The sequence below is a fragment of the Halyomorpha halys genome, unplaced genomic scaffold (assembly GCF_000696795.3).
Source record: "Halyomorpha halys isolate HHAL.00 unplaced genomic scaffold, Hhal_1.1 Scaffold1329.1, whole genome shotgun sequence".
NCBI classification, from domain to species: Eukaryota; Metazoa; Arthropoda; class Insecta; order Hemiptera; family Pentatomidae; genus Halyomorpha; species Halyomorpha halys.
Genome location: NW_027105015.1, coordinates 175398 through 191678, shown reverse-complemented (window position 1 = coordinate 191678; position 16281 = coordinate 175398). Strand labels below are relative to the sequence as shown.

The following is a 16281-nucleotide window of genomic DNA, read 5'->3' as shown; positions in this document are numbered from 1 at the left end:
ATTTCAGGAATCATTTCCCACAGGGTCTCAAATTCAACTACTATACAGATCTCTTGTCTGGCCATTTATATATTTCTGGTTCTCCCAAGATAGCGTCTTTCTTTCAAAATGACTTTACACACGATTTTGAATTTCCTACTCCCTCTGGACGGGCATATAATTTTTTCTCATTAGGTATTTTTAACCCTTTTGCATCATCGCTCTAAATGGCAATCTCATTCAGAAATCCAACATGCACAGCTAAACGTTGCCGATAACTGCATGCGGTAGGAAGACTTTTAATGTTTGTTTTATGCTATCTGTATACTTTCATCTACTTCAATAACTCAGTAGTCGGATTTTGGATTAAATTCATAAAAATGAAGACCAAAATGCAGATTTTTCAAATCACCCTCTGTAATAGGCACCAAATTTGTTCTCAGATCCAAATTTTTTAGTTATCAGAATTATTTTTCGGCACTAATCCCTCATTGAAAAATAACTCAAAAACATCGCACCAGGACATTCCTTTGACATTGATGGTTACACCATTTAGTATAATCATGTAATGTTGGTATACAATTTCCTTTTTTCCATAATAAATCCCCTGTTTCAATATTGTTGGGTTTGTCTTCTTTGCTACTATCAATTAGAGCTATGGCAAGTTTACATTTACAGGATATTTGCATTTCTATGCTTGAATCTGAATTATAATTCATTATGGTAAGCTAATTTTGTTAAATTTTATTATCAAAATTACAGCCAGAAAAGCAAGAGAAAAAAAATTGTATCCAAACATTCGTTATTATTTTTTTATCAAACAGATTCTTAAATGATTGCTGATAGACTGAAAACAAAAAAAATTATGTGCAAATTATTCCACTTTCGGTGATATGGATATTTTTCTTTGAGGATTATTCTGCCAAATGATGCAAAATGATTAGTAAAAATTATGAGACATCTATTTTTATTATCTATAATAATATAATCATAGATTTTCAAAAATTAGTAATGTCATAGAATATTAGAATATACCTAATACTCTGAAATTTTTTTTTTCTGATTATTTTACAAAACATTACATGAACATGAATTTTATGAAATATTGATACACCTGGCAGAAGCCAAAAACCCAAACATTTGTATGTATCATCAGATGTGATTGTTTTGGGGAAAGACCAATTAAATTCATGCCAGTTTAGAAATACCAGACAGGATTTCTTTTCATTCTGGAATTTTTTATAAAATATGCTTTATTTTTTTTAGGTCTCAACTTTTTTCCAAACTCATCGCCGGTTTCCTCTGAATAGCCATTCACTATTTGTATTAGCACACAATCAGAACTCGCAAATGTAAAACCCACGAATGTTGAGGGATTAATGTTAGTAGAAGCACAATATTGTTCTTCCATTGTAATTATTGTCTTTAATGGAAACAAAATCCAATTTCTTCTTTACGCTTAATTCAATTAATTAAATGTTAAACTGAGTTTTTGGCACAGCAAAGTAAAAATTTTATAATAGACAAATTAGCTAGAATAATTGATTCCTTAAAAGGCATTATTTATGTCTTCAATTTTGCAATAATTTATTTAGAAGGTTTTAGAAAACAGAGTAATAGGAAGTGAAAATTCTATCACTTCATTGTTTCTTAACTCTCGCAAGCTCTGTGGTAGAGTAAAAACCTTGATTGTTTTGTTTCAACTAAGGTTTTATTCTTAAAAAGTAGAAATTTTTTATATTTTCCAGCTTAGTTTGATTTCTTTCCAAGGTTAATGTTCCAATTGTCTTGTGACACAATTAAGATGAGTCAAAGGTACTATTATGAAATATATACCTCATCACAACAAAATCTTAGTGTTGGAGCCACTCTATTGCTCTCCAAGAATAATTCTAATACATTTTAATGAAAAATTCTACTTACAGAAAATCTGAAGATTTGATAAAAAAATGGGTGAGGGTGAACCTCCCACATCTATAGCTTTTGCTGAAGGGATATTATTATTTTGTTTCATACTTAATAACAGAAATGAATAAAAGAAATTAATTCTAATTAATTTTAAATTAATTAAGAAATTAATTCTACTAAATGAATTTTCAATATCAATCATAAAAATAATTTTAAATGCATGCTTATTTTAATTTTAGAGTGAATCATGAAAACAATTAATTAGCAACTTAAATTAATGACATAATACCAAAATTAGACCTTGATATAGCTGATTGATAAGATCAGCTTGCTCAGTATCCTTGAACTCTTGTTCTAAGGCATCAAACATAACACGGCAAAGTTCTTGTATATCATGTTGCTGCCAAACTTCACCAGATTCCCAGCCAAAACTTTTAGTAAGTTCAGTGGTTTCCACAGCAGTTTTACTTGATGTCTACAAAATAATTAATAGATAAATGTTTCAAACAAAATTTCGTTCAATTATAATGTATAGCACTATAGTCACCAAGGTTCAAGAAGGCAGACGAAGGTATGATAGTGGGTGTTTTCACATTTTTTTAGGACCCTCTTCTTTCTCATTTCTGACATAAGGGAGGGGGGAGGAGACATGAGTATAGATGTTAATGTTATCTACAAATAAGAAACCTATTTTCATCATGGTGAAGATTAAGTCTTCATTCTGTGGGATCACCACACAAAAAAGTCAACCCTCAAGGTCAGATTCGAACTGTTGCTTGCGGCAGTATTGAGGCAGTCAAGGTGGAAATAGTAACTCTCTCAGCCACAAAAGGCTCTGGGAGGTTTTGACTGGCCTAGGGCAATGGCTTGGCACTGATTACAGAATTAACTCAAGCAGGCTTATTGAGAAGGGGAAAATTTCTATATACCCCCCTTTTTAAGCATTCAACAATTTTTTCCACCCTAAAGGTTTTCTTTGTTGTTAGCGTGTTTCCCAGCTGATTTCTTAATTATATTTGTTTGTTTCTCATCATACTCTATTAACACATATTAGCTATTAGTAAATTATTCTTAAAAATTATTACTTATATCCAGATTCTAAAAAATATATTATAATTAAGTTACCCACTTATTTTTTCCAAGTTTTCCAAAAGACCCCATAGCAGAACCAAACTTACTTATTGGACCTGAGACTAGGGACACATGCTAAAAATAATACTTCAATACCTAAGAAAGAATATGTTTATGATGAGTTTAAAAAGTCCTGAGAGGTGTTATTATGAAAAAAAAAAATTAAAATCATCATCATAGATTTGAACTGGTGCTGCGGCAGTACTGAGGCAGATGATTTTGAATGGATAAGGGCAATTAGATGGGAAAACTGGAAACCCTCCATCTACAGCCATATTTGCAGGAAACATTTTATTGAAGATGATTATAATAATTTTTCACTTTATACAAAATGTTTTTAAAAGGAGCTATTCCTTTACCACTTTTACCACCACTATTCACTTATACGGTATCAGTCTTTTGAAAAGCTAGAATTTAATTTTTCATTTTATTCATTAGTCAAAATGTATTAGTTTTTCATGGACTTATCCTGTGGTTTATTTGGGCGTTTGTCTATATTAGAAAAGATGAGTCTCAAAATAGAATCTCTTCCCTATTAATTCTCAAATTACTACAAAACTTATTAATACAAGAAAGGACCATATGAGATAAAAATTTGGAAAAAAAAAAGCTTAAATTCATGGCTAATAAAAAAATTTGAAAAATTTATGGCTGAAAGAAAAATCTTAAACTGAGTTTTCAATTTATTTTTTAGCATACTCACAATTAGATTAAGAATTTAAGAAAATATAATTATTCTTGTGATTTTTGTATAGCCCAAATCCATCTGTAAAAAAACGAAAATAATAAATCCTGCTTTCAACAAAAATTTAGGTAAATGTACACTTTCTTACCTAAAATAAAAGCTAACAAACGGAAGTGTCGATAGATTATTGTCAACCTGAGTTGAGCAAAAATTAGTTGCGATAAAACTATAGCTTTATTTATAACTAAATTGTCATGAGTTATTTATTGATGAACCATTAATAATAAAATATTGTATCCATGACAATTCAGTCATTAATTTAGCTATAGTTCAGTAACAACTAATTTTTGCCCAAATTTACTGTTCATAATGTCATGTTCACATAAAATTATTACACTTACAATCTTCAAAAATGAGTACACAATTTTTAACCTTGAATTAATGTTTTAACTTATCTATAAAAACAATGTAGAGATATCTTGCAATCAAAGGAAATCTGTATGTAGCCAGATGCTCTAAGAATGGGAAAATCTGAGCCTACCCTTCCCATAGGATCTCTAATCTGTTCTCAATTCACCATGGTTACTTAACACTAAGTGTAGGATAGAATTACGAGACATGGGACGATTGGTTGGCTTGTAGATTTAGTAATGTTGGTCTTCCACCCACCTGTAGTCATCTGCCTTTGTTAACCTCACTGACTATAAGTGTTTCATAGTGTTAATAATATACCTGGAGATTAAGAAACAGTTTTTGAAGTTGAAATGGAATACATTTTGATGGACTGCTGCTATGAGATACATCAAATTGCCATTTATATAAAGCATTTCTGAATTCAGGAGTCATGAATAATGCTTGAAGAAGACTATTAAGATAGCAGGTCATTGCCTGGTTGACGAGACCAACGTAACCTATAAAGTCAACAAAATGCTTCATTTATAAATATTGTTTACAAATTGCAAAAACTGTGCACATTCAGAAACATAATTAGTACAATTTAACTCTACTAAAAAAAAAAAAAACTTAAAATTTATTAGTACAAATACCAAAAAATAAAATCATTATTAATATGACATAATATTATATTTCTTTATTTTATCCTAACACTAACAGATATAGCTGATGCACCCTACAACACCAAAAAAAGAAAAAACACTCAATTTTGTTGTAAACTATTAAATTAAATTTCTATTTTTATCTAAATGAAAATAAATGTAAAATTAATATTTTTGGTTTTGCATTCTCACTACCAGAGAAACTTTATATTCACGTAGGAAATAAAAAATATGTCCTCAGAATTGTAATTTTTCATTTACATAAAACATCTAAATATCAAAAACAAAATTTGGTTCTGTGTTTATATTTTGTACATTGTCAAATTTGTGTTTGGGCATAATGTCTTGGAGTACACTATCTCTCAAGTGGTGCTTGGTCTTTCTCTATTTCTTTTTTTAAAGCTCGATATACTTTTTGGAATTGTTCATAGTAAAGCTCAGTGAGAATAGCACAGGCATCTTAAATCAGCTAACAGTGCATACCATCATATTTTTACCAGATACAAAACAAGCATTTTTCCAAATTGATCTTGGCGAACCTCTGCTGAAGCCTCTTGCCCTTATCTTATTCCTAGTTGATAGGATTTCTTTTTAAATATCCATTTTTCATAGCTCATTCAATTGATTTTCAAAATTTATCATTATTATTATTTATCTTTTAGATTTTGAAGTAAACTTTTACAGATTTTAACTCATTGTAGAGCTCAGACTGCTGATAAATTACGAGGGTTTGACCTAGGTTGCATATTTTAGAAATTAAGCTTTTATAAATGGCGGATTAACATAGCATTTGAAACCTCCTTTTCAGATAATAATTCTCAAGTGGTCACAAAAAAATCCTGGCTGAAAAACTAAAGAAATTCATCATCATCCACCTCTTAAGGAAGCATGATCTGGACTTATCTTGAAGCTGTAGCTCCCAGAATTGAATCATCAGAACCAAAAGACCACCATGTTTCAAATATCCACCTTCCACCACACTAATTTCCTTGGTTAACAACTTCATACTAAGTCTTTTATTACAGTCGTGGCCCAAAAGACCACAAATGAAAATTTTTTCCATCCATATTTTTATAAGAATTTATAAAATAAAATAAAGTAAAATACAGTTGGTATACACAATTAATAAATAAAGGATATAATTAATTACACTACATATTTAAGAATAAATACAGGACTATTCAAAGTAAATTATGATATATCCATTGTTTATATCATAGTCATATAAGGATTAAATTGAAGACTTCAATGGCAACAATGAATTAATACACAAAGACTTTTGTAACAACCTAGTACTGCAGAAAAAATATTAAAAACCTTATGGAATGTTCTAAAATAATAATTAAAAAATAATGGGTATTGGTTTTTCTAGCCGTTAGTTAGTTCTTGTTCTAAAATTATAGTTTGATCACTGTTCCATATGCTGAACTTGTGTATTCCTGATTTTTCTATTACCAAGTCAATATCTAAGGAATTAATAAGTTTTCACACTTTATACTTATGAGAGTCGATAGTTATGTGAAGGATGATCAGTGATCAGACATATATGAACACTCAAATCTGTTTTAGTCATGTAGAAAACCAAACAATTAGCTTAATATAGGCACACCATTGAATGTAATTTATTCGATCCCCATTTATTTAATCATTACTAATTTTTAAATTTAATTAATTGATTAAATCACTATCATATATAGTTAGAAAACCAGTTTTGACTGGAATCATTAATAAAGCATGCTCTGCCTTGAAAAATAAAACTCAAAGAACCAAGATGAGAAACAAACAATCCTAAAATGTCCAATACATTCCAAATTGATTTTGTCACTGATTTATTTCATTTTTCTAAACAAAATTAATAGGTGAAAAACTAGTATACAACTATATAATTTTAAGTTTCATGTGCAAGACATACTTTACTTAAGTATAACATAGCCGTAAGGTATACATGTAAAGATGTAGTTATCACTCATAAGAAAGAAAAATCAATTAGAGTAACTTATTATATAATTAATCATAACTTATTAAGTTACATAAAAACGATAATAATGTCTTTATTGGTATAGTTTCCTGATCATAACCTCCCTCCTCCAAAACATCATCACCATGACCTGAGCAGGTCAATGACTTTTAACAACCTAAAGATACTTCATAGATTGATTGGCTAACATAGTCCAGAGCCCTAAATGGAGGAACCCCACCATATATACCGCAATAATTGAAGTATCAAATCGATATTAAGAACTCAGTAGATAATTTTTTTTTCTGATTACACATATACAATTGAAAGAACTAACGATACAAACTCATCAACATAATAAAATCTACAATTTGTGAGAGAATTCAATATGAGATTTAGGATAACATTTTTATTGTTGGAAAGAAGAAATTAACACTTCTCTAATCTACTTAAGAATAGGCTATACTGTCCTCACACATTCTTACCGGATCAGAAATCTGCCACCTCCAACATGCCAATATTGCTAGTCCACTCTCACAATTAAACATATTTTGGAAGAATGCCCTTACTATTTACCAACAGTAAGCAAAATCGAACGGACTCCAAATTTATCTGAAGCTCTCACCGATGAAGAAGCTAAAGTTGTATTGGTATCTAAATTTTTAACAGTACATTGCTTCCTTTCCAAATAATAGCATTTCTTTGGTTTTAATTTTATTCGCACGATTACATAATTTATTTCAACTTATTTGTGTTAAATGTTGACCGCACCAGCAACCATCTTCTCGTCATATAATTCATCCACGGTCAATTATCTCTCATCATTATGGTTTTAATTTTAATTTTTTATTATTTAATCTCATCAAGTGTGTGTGCGTGAGTGCATTGTCATATCTTTATAATTATAATAGCCTATAGGCATTGATGACCAAAAGGTTTTACGCCTTTGAACAAGAATAACAATAATAAACAAACAGAAATGACCACACCACATTTTGAAAAAGGTCTTGCCTCTTGCAGTGATAAAAAATATTCAAGAAAATCAAAATAATAATAATCAATTAATCAAAAAAATAGCATCCTTGAAGAACTATGTGATACCCCGAAATCACCAATTCTTAAAATTACTTGAGGCACAAGAAGATTACTTTAATTTCCTGAAGTTATTCACAGTTATTACAGTTCACAATGGCTATAGGTGTGGGTGAATGTTAGTTTCTTTATCCAATATTCCAAATCTATATTCTATCCAGCTCATAGCTTGTTTCTTAATTTTGTCATGCACTGATGTCTAACAGTAAAATATATAAAATGTATCCCAAAATTTTATCTTTTTAACATACAAAAAAAAAAAGAAATATGCATATCAACATATTTTAACTAATAAGCTAACCTGAAACTAAAAAGCAAGGAAATTCCATAAAGCAATAAATTCGCTTATACAACTTGTTTTGTAGTAAGTAATGTGTTCAGAGTTAAGTAAAATTGCAGTTGAGATTAAACAGTACATATTAATAACATTACCAGTTTCATGTCGAATCAAAGGAGTTGTAAATGTATATTCTGTAGCAGGAGAAGCAGTTGGAGGTCTTAGGGCTGGAAGCTGATAAGTTGGAAATTGGTCTGGAGGTGGAGGAGATGTGACTGCAGCATTTTCTGAATCTGTATTTGATTGTGTTTTTGCACAATTATAAACCTTGACAAGTGTTTTGGAATTGCCCCCAATTCCTTCCAGAAACAGTGCATTCCTAGCTCCAGGCTCGGTACAGAGCCCAGCTGATTCTAGAGAACCTTGAGTTTTTTCAGTGAAAACCTAGAATAAAATATAAAGTAGATAGTATAAATACCACTAAAAAAAAAAAATAATTACAACAAAGTATAATAATTATAAAATAATATACTCTAGTTATTGCGTCACGGGTCTGTAGTGTCAACTGAAATGAATTTGGATCATAATTCATTTTCTGTGCCACATGTGAAATTAGTGTATGCACAGAAGTAGATGCTGGAAAAGTAACTTCCAATTTTTCCTTTCCTACTGTACTAGCACAGTTGTGCACTATGCACTCAACTCTCAATTCTTGTGCCACACACACCATACCCTAAAACATTTGAAAATAAAATTGCAACCCATTATACCCTTCAAACCAAAACAATTTTCCTATATTGAATAATGTATACCTGAAAACACATGACGTAAGTCAACTCCCTACCATAAGTAACAAACAAAGTTTTAAATCAATTGCATCAGGCAAAATACCTATATTTTAAAAAATCTTTTATCTAATAGAATAATTAATTTACAGCTTAAATAAATGTTAAACAATATAATTATATTTATCAGTCATTAGTATTTAGTGTTAAAATTTTAAAATTATTAGTGTATGGTAGAGCTGAATATAAAACAAACAGCAGAGTAAACCACACAGTTGCTGCTAAAAGAGTATGGATATCTATTTAATAAATAAATGAATCATTAAAAAAATTCATGTCTGGAATAGCCAATCCTTTACATGTGAGAGTTATAAAGCCCACTACAGTACAAAACAAATGAATAGCAAGAAGGACTTCAAAAACTATAAATATATAAACAAAAACAAACTATAATTGAATATTAAACATCAATCAGGCAATGTAAAAGCAATATATTTTGAAGTCACCTTATTTTCACCACCCAAATTGAAACAGGAAACTGATGAACACTGGAAATTTGCCAAAAGAGGGTTTATTTTCAGAAGAGTAGCAGTGTCTATAAATAGAGCCAAAACATGAAAGTGACTCTTTTCATGTAATTAAAATTAACTTGACAATAATGTTTTCAACATCTTAACAATAAATAGGTACTTACGTCAGATTATGTTACCAATATGAAGAAAACATCTTCCCAAAGTCACTAAAAATAAAAAGCTTCAATTATCACTCAAAATAAAAATTAAAAAGGCAAATATTATTGATGACACAAGCAATACAACAGATATTTCAAATATTTATTCAACCATCAACCTATCTCATTATGAGATAGGTTATACTTAGTCAAGTCAATAGTTAAATACACAATAAATTAGTAAAACATAAGAGATTTGAAAATATACCATATTTAATCATAACGATGAATATTTAGAATTACATTTCCAAAACAATTCGATCATTGTGACATAAGCTGTGATAATCACCACTGAGAAACAACTGCAAGTAACCACACGAAAGAAAGAACACGAGCTATAAATTCTGTCACAGTGATAACAGTTATCAGCACTTACCTTTTTCTAAATTTTATATCAAAATATAACTTTCACTGCTATCTAAATACATCAAATTCATAAAATATACAAGAGACGTACATCATCTTGGATGAAAAAATATTTGTTTTTTAAAAAATATAGAAAAAATACAAGATATGTAGTTTATATTTTCATAAATTTCAATGATAAACATGTTAGCAGATTTTATGACGTGAATTATTTTGTTATGTGTTCACCTCTATCCTTAAGAATTGTTATTTTCAATATAACATAAAAAAATCAATGATTTTAAAAACTGTAATGAAATATAACTTGTTTTATAATCCTAGATGATATACTGTAATATTGTAGGTGTCTTCGTTGTTTCCATCAAAATATTTGGGTGATTTAACATAAAAACATAATCGACACATCGCTGCTTTGCTGGAATAGTAGCACATCTGACAACAAAAAAAGGTTTTGATTTTACTTAGGGATGGACGTATTCCTTAGATAGCACCGTAGACTACGGTTACTTTCTATACTGAAATCGTCTAGCAGAATTTTCTAAAGCTAGTATTGTTGCTCTGAAGTTATATTAACTCCATAATACGCAGTGGTGCTATTCGAAATATTTACCGATGGATCCAATTACAGGAGGTTTTTCCTTAACAATTTTTTGGGAGTTTTTTAGGTAGCTATGAACGGTCTAGGGCTTTAGTTTACTAGTGCTACAGAGTATAATACGAATATTTTTTTTAAGAAACAAAATCACTGAATAAGGTTACGTGTATTTAACATTTCGGAAAGCTTTGAAAATTTTAGGCCCGTTGAATATCACCTCTGAGTATACAGCACAATATATATATAATCCATATATCAAGGAATACCTCTAACACAAAAAAACTTTTTTTGTTAGATGAGCTATTATGCAAACAAAGCAGCAACATGTGCAACCGTTTCATCGAATCTGAGAAAAAATACAAACGTTGAAAAATAATTGCTTTTTATCCACTTAAATCTAAAAAAAAAAATGTTCAAATTATTAAGAAAACAAACCTTATACATTTGTTCACACAAAAACATAAGGGCAGCATAAAGGCACATTTTGATTCAGCGCCCTAAAAACTCAAATGTTGAATATATTATTATAACATAGCGGAAGTGATGATCAGATTGTAATTCAGGAACGAATGTTGAGTACTTCTAATAAAAAAATGAAGATGGTCCGGGTGCTGTAAAAGAAAAACAAATAGTGATTAAACGTTTCATATAATACAAATACCTTTTTTCCTCTGAATTAAACACAAATAAAACCATTCTTTTAACTTCGATAATACTTCAATTCTTGCTACTGTCCCCAACCATAAAAAACGCCTCATTTCGTAATCCATTCATATAAATGTAACAGAGAATTCCATCGATAAAAACTGCATCTCCCTGACCTACCGACACATCTTAAACCTTCTAAAATCCCCATAATTCTTTTCTCCACATTCTGCATTTCAGAAGCCTACTTTCCAGTCATGTCTTTTTTATCTGGTTTTATTTTTTAAATTCTCCCCCCCCCCTACTTTTATTACTTTATATTTACTATCCATTCTTTTTCTTTTGTATTTATATATCTTATTTTTAATTTATATTCATATGTTACTTCAAACTTTAGTATACTGACATTAATTTCTTTATTATTGTTAATGTTTCTATTATATAATTAACACACCTCTGTACCCCTGTTTATTTTGTGTATTGTCTTTTCTTCATCATATAATGTTTATTATTCCATTCTTTTAACTTCATTTCTTTTGTGTATTTTATCCGTGTATACTTATAATTTCTTCACCGCTATTTTATATATATTATTATTTAATTTTTGCCTAACTTTAATATTTTATATACTATTCTACTATTTTACCTTATAATAATTTACAAATGTAACGTACTTTAACGGTCAATCCGCAATCTTCTATATACATCCTGTCAAAATAGTTCACTTTCGCTCTGACTTCGTGTCTGAAAGGTACGTTGATTTTATTCTTATCCTCCTTTTTCCATCACTTCGTTTGTACTTTATTTTATATTTCTTCTTTTTATCTGTTATTATTTCCGTTTCCAATAATTGCATATAACCTTTTATTATTCTTATTTAATTTTAACGTTTCATTGTACATCTTTTTAATTTATGTTTAAATCACTTAAGTGTTTGTATCTTTTTTAGCCATGACGAAGCCCTGCAACGTGGGGCAAAACGTTGGCTCAATATAAATATTTGAGATTTTCTTTAACCGCGCCAAGATCATCCTTTTATTATTTCGCACGGCCAATCAGTGATCTTCCAGTTGAGTACTTCTGTTCTGTTGAGTTCTAATTGGAGGAAAAAATCAAGATACTTTCAGGTTTCACATTCTCCTAATTGGTCAACGGCTCCAATTGCTCTACTAGAGGCGTCACAAGCCATAGCTAATTCTCATTTCCTGTAGAATGAGACAATTTGATTGTACTATACCGCTGACGTAGAATTTACTTTTCTATTTTCTCCTGAACGGATGGTCCGGTTTTGGAACTGTAAAGTGCATTTTGTGTTTTTTAATATAGAATTGACTGAAATTTGGTTTGAAAAACGTCAATCGAATAATAAGACGCAAAAATATGTGTTAATGATAATTTTTTTAAAATGTTACCTTATAAGGCACTTGCAGAACCGTTTACTGAAACCAATACGAAACCACTAAACCAATATGAAAAATACTTTTTTGTTTACAAATGGAAGGAAAAGGTATGAGGTGGTTACCGGCTGGATCGTTCCTTCTCGGACGGCAACTCAAGGCTCCATATATTAACTCTCTCATAGGAATACATGAATTTTTTTTTTTTTGCATAGATACTATCTAATTAGTATTAGTAATCATTATTAGTATTGCACAAATAGTGGGATTTTAGCCTATTGTTTGATTTTATTTTTTTATTAATTTTTATTGGATGTTCTGATTTTTTGAAATCATCAATAACTAATGGCTGTTTCGTACTTTCACAAAATAAGTTATAGAAGACTGAATCAATAAATAATTCTTTAAATTTATTGAAAATAGAAATCTTAAAGATAGAGTTGGTAACCAACTCGGAATACGATGCAAAAAGGGGACGCATTATACGTATATATTTACTTACATAAATAAAAATGTAATGATTTTTGTAATTTACTAACGATCTTCGAAAATTCATGACCAATTTTCATTAACGGCGTGCCGTTTTTCAATTTCAAGCGTTTTTTAAATATTGCTCGATTTAACTATCTTAAAGATTCCTCTTCCCTTTTAAGCTAATATTTCAAAAGTGATATAGCACCGTTGCTCCCCGGGGGTCTTAACGGGGCGGGTCCGGCTGGGAAGGATTGCCTTTTTTTGTGTTATGATCTCCTCTTGTGAGATTGTGACATATCGTGTATCGACAAACCTACTCCTAATAATTGTGTGTTTGAAAAGTCAGATAAGTAAGGCTACCATGGAGGACGGGAGTGGAGGGTTTCATGCTGTTTTCAATTTCACGCGCTTTTGAAATATTACTCTATTTAACTATCTTAAAGTCTCCTCTTCCCGTTTTAAGCTAATATTTCAAAAGTGATATAGTAACGGGGGTCTTAGCGGTGCAGTTCCGGCGGGGAAGGATTGCCTTTATTTTGTTATGATCTTTGTAATTTACCAACGATATCCAAAAAATCATAACCAATTTACACGCTTGTGTAATATGATTTTATTTGTGACAAAGTAAGGAGCATTGAGGATTTTACGAAGTATTTTGGATTGGATACGGGAGGAATTCGAAAGTTTAGTAGATGAACTTTGGGGATCTACTAAACTTTCGAATTCCTCGACTCCGTAAGTCCAGATAAGCCTTATTATACTTGTTTAGATTAGTCTTTTGTAATGGATTTGAAGTTTAGACCGTTTGTCTAGTAAGTGCTGTGATAGTCTAAATCGCCATGCAGTTTCCTGTCTTTTCAGTCTTATGTAAGGATTCGTTAAGCGTTTGTCCAGTTGTGGTCCAAGGTAGCGGATCTGTTCTATAAGGGTGAGAGCAACATTAATAAAGTATACTGTAGGGCAGTCGGAAGGTTTACAACGAAGAGTAAAAGTGATTTGATGGGATATATTTTTATCCTCCAATTTCGGCACCACTCTTCGAGGGTTGTGATATGGGATTGGAGAGTTTGGGATGCAATCAAAGTGTTATTATTAACTGCGAGCACACATGTGTTATCGGCATACGGTGAGGATAGTGTTAGGATTGGTTGAGATGTCAGCTGTATAGACTATGTATGTAAAGGATGGAAGCGCGGTCCGAGGGTTCAGAATAAGGAATCAAGAAGGTTATTACCAGGAGAACAGTATACAACTGAAAATTTAACATGGAAAGGGCGATTCGAAATGATTACCGAGGTTGATTGGATTGCATTAGTTGAATTGGAAGGAATAAGGACTTATGGGTAATGATGCAAGAACCAGCATGGAAAGTGTTGTCTGGGTGGTCACGTATGTATTTCGGATATTATTCGTTTAATAATGAGAAGGTTAATCAGGGGTTTGATCGTCTCTTGAAGATCTTTCAGGAAGGATGTAAGGATATAGGTTAACTTCATTGGATTTTCGTAATTTGGATATGGATCAAAAGCTTGTGATGGATAGTTTGTGTGATTAGGAGTGTTGAGTGGGGGGTTGGGCTCTTCGTGGTATATGCGAAGCTGGGGTATGAGAAGCTGTATCGGTTTTTAATGGAAGTTGGGAGGAGGAGTTTATCGGAACAGTTGGACGAGCTGGAACTGGGAGTTTCTTGTGGTGGTAAGTTTACCCGTAAGAGTAGATGACGGGAAGGACTTTGATGACGTGGAGGTTGAGGCTTAGGATGAGAGGTCAGGGGTTTGGGTTGAGAAGTCTAGGCGCCTGACTTCAGGCAAGTCGAGACTGTTGATTCTTATTGGTGATCTCGGATTATGAACGGCTTGAGTCTTGACGAGATTAATCCAAGGTTTTTAAGTTGAACACTGCAATTCGATGTCCTGAGCCGATGTTATCTCTAAGTTTGGGAAAATGTCCTAATTTTGGGATTCAGGCGTTAACGTGCAAGTTTGATCTAGACCTTTTGATATCATGAAATGAGATCTCTGTTTGTGGATATTTTCATATAAACCTCATAGCCGGTTCATCCCGAACAAAAATATAGGTAACTTACATAAATTTAATTTCCTTTATAATATACTAAAGATCTCAACAAATTCATTACCAATTTATATGCAGTTTTTTTTTTCAAATGGTCGGTGTCATTTTGAAAAGTTTCTTAGCTATTGAAATACTGAATTTCCTATGCAAAGAAAAAAAAAATCAACTCAATCGGAAAAGTATGAGCAAAGATATCATCTATCTATATAAATAGAAATGTTATGTTCTTTCCAATTTACCAAATATCTCCGAAAATTTACAACCAGTTTACATTCCGTTCTTTTTAAAACATTCAGTGTCGTTTTGGGAAGTTTCTTAGCTATTACAATCTTGGATTTATCCATACATATGAAGTTATGGTCAAAATTAATCAATCAAAATGTATACATTTTTTCATATAATGTAGATGAGACAATATGAATGATCTTGAGATTATACCTTTGGCAAACTAAAATATAATATAGTGAAAAGTAAGTAAATAAAACAATCAAATAAATCCTTATATACGTGACAGGTTTACTATCTTACCAATAGGCAGCCTGGAAAAGAATGTATTTATTTGATACTTCAAAACTCATCAACTAACGCTCGGTCAAAACATTTATTTGTCCATGCGAAGCAAACAACATTGCGGTATCCTCACCCCATTCCCATATTATTTCAACTACATTGATGTTTTCACGTGAGGTTGCTTGTTTCCCAAAGTTGCTGAATTGGTTTCAGAACTTGAAATTTTGTTTTATTTATAAAAAATATAATCATGAAAAGAAAACTATACCTTTACTGATTTTGATATTCGAGAAGTGTGATCTACCCGAAAAAGTAATCTTAGATTTTCTGTCCAAAGCAACTGATTTGTTTTTCATGTCATAAGTATACACACACCAGTAAACATTGCCAATAACTAACTGTGGTAAATGCGCAAAAAATTCACTCGGAACTGATACTTGTAATAATTTTCCCAACTGCATCGGTGACCATCCAGTATTTAATAATAATTTTTCAGTATAAGAAAGGAGGAGGGGAATCAGAGTACTGGATAAAATGTCCTATCTTCAAGCGGTAGTAATTATTAAAAGACTAGAGACGGAAAATGTTAGGATCAGATCTCATGCGGATGTAGTGACGGCTT

General features: G+C 31.0%; 1 protein-coding gene across 4 annotated transcripts in view; it reads right to left on the bottom strand.

Moving 5' to 3' along the window:
- LOC106689318 (ubiquitin carboxyl-terminal hydrolase 47) overlaps nt 1-9963 on the bottom strand; it is a 38609-nt gene extending 28646 nt beyond the window's left edge. Inside the window, exons 1-8 of one of the 4 annotated variants that reach the window (XM_014434234.2) lie at nt 9808-9963; nt 9564-9608; nt 9376-9464; nt 8897-8924; nt 8617-8817; nt 8240-8528; nt 4436-4614; nt 2188-2362 (exon numbers count right to left, since the gene is read on the bottom strand). In XM_014434234.2, the coding sequence (XP_014289720.1) occupies nt 2188-2362; nt 4436-4614; nt 8240-8528; nt 8617-8817; nt 8897-8908 (856 nt within the window). In that variant the 5' untranslated portion in view covers nt 8909-8924; nt 9376-9464; nt 9564-9608; nt 9808-9963. The remainder of the gene's footprint in view (nt 1-2187; nt 2363-4435; nt 4615-8239; nt 8529-8616; nt 8818-8896; nt 8925-9375; nt 9465-9563; nt 9609-9807) is intronic. The other 3 variants (XM_014434236.2, XM_014434235.2, XM_014434237.2) reach the window with 3 other exon arrangements.
- Between the last annotated feature and the right edge of the window lie 6318 nt (nt 9964-16281).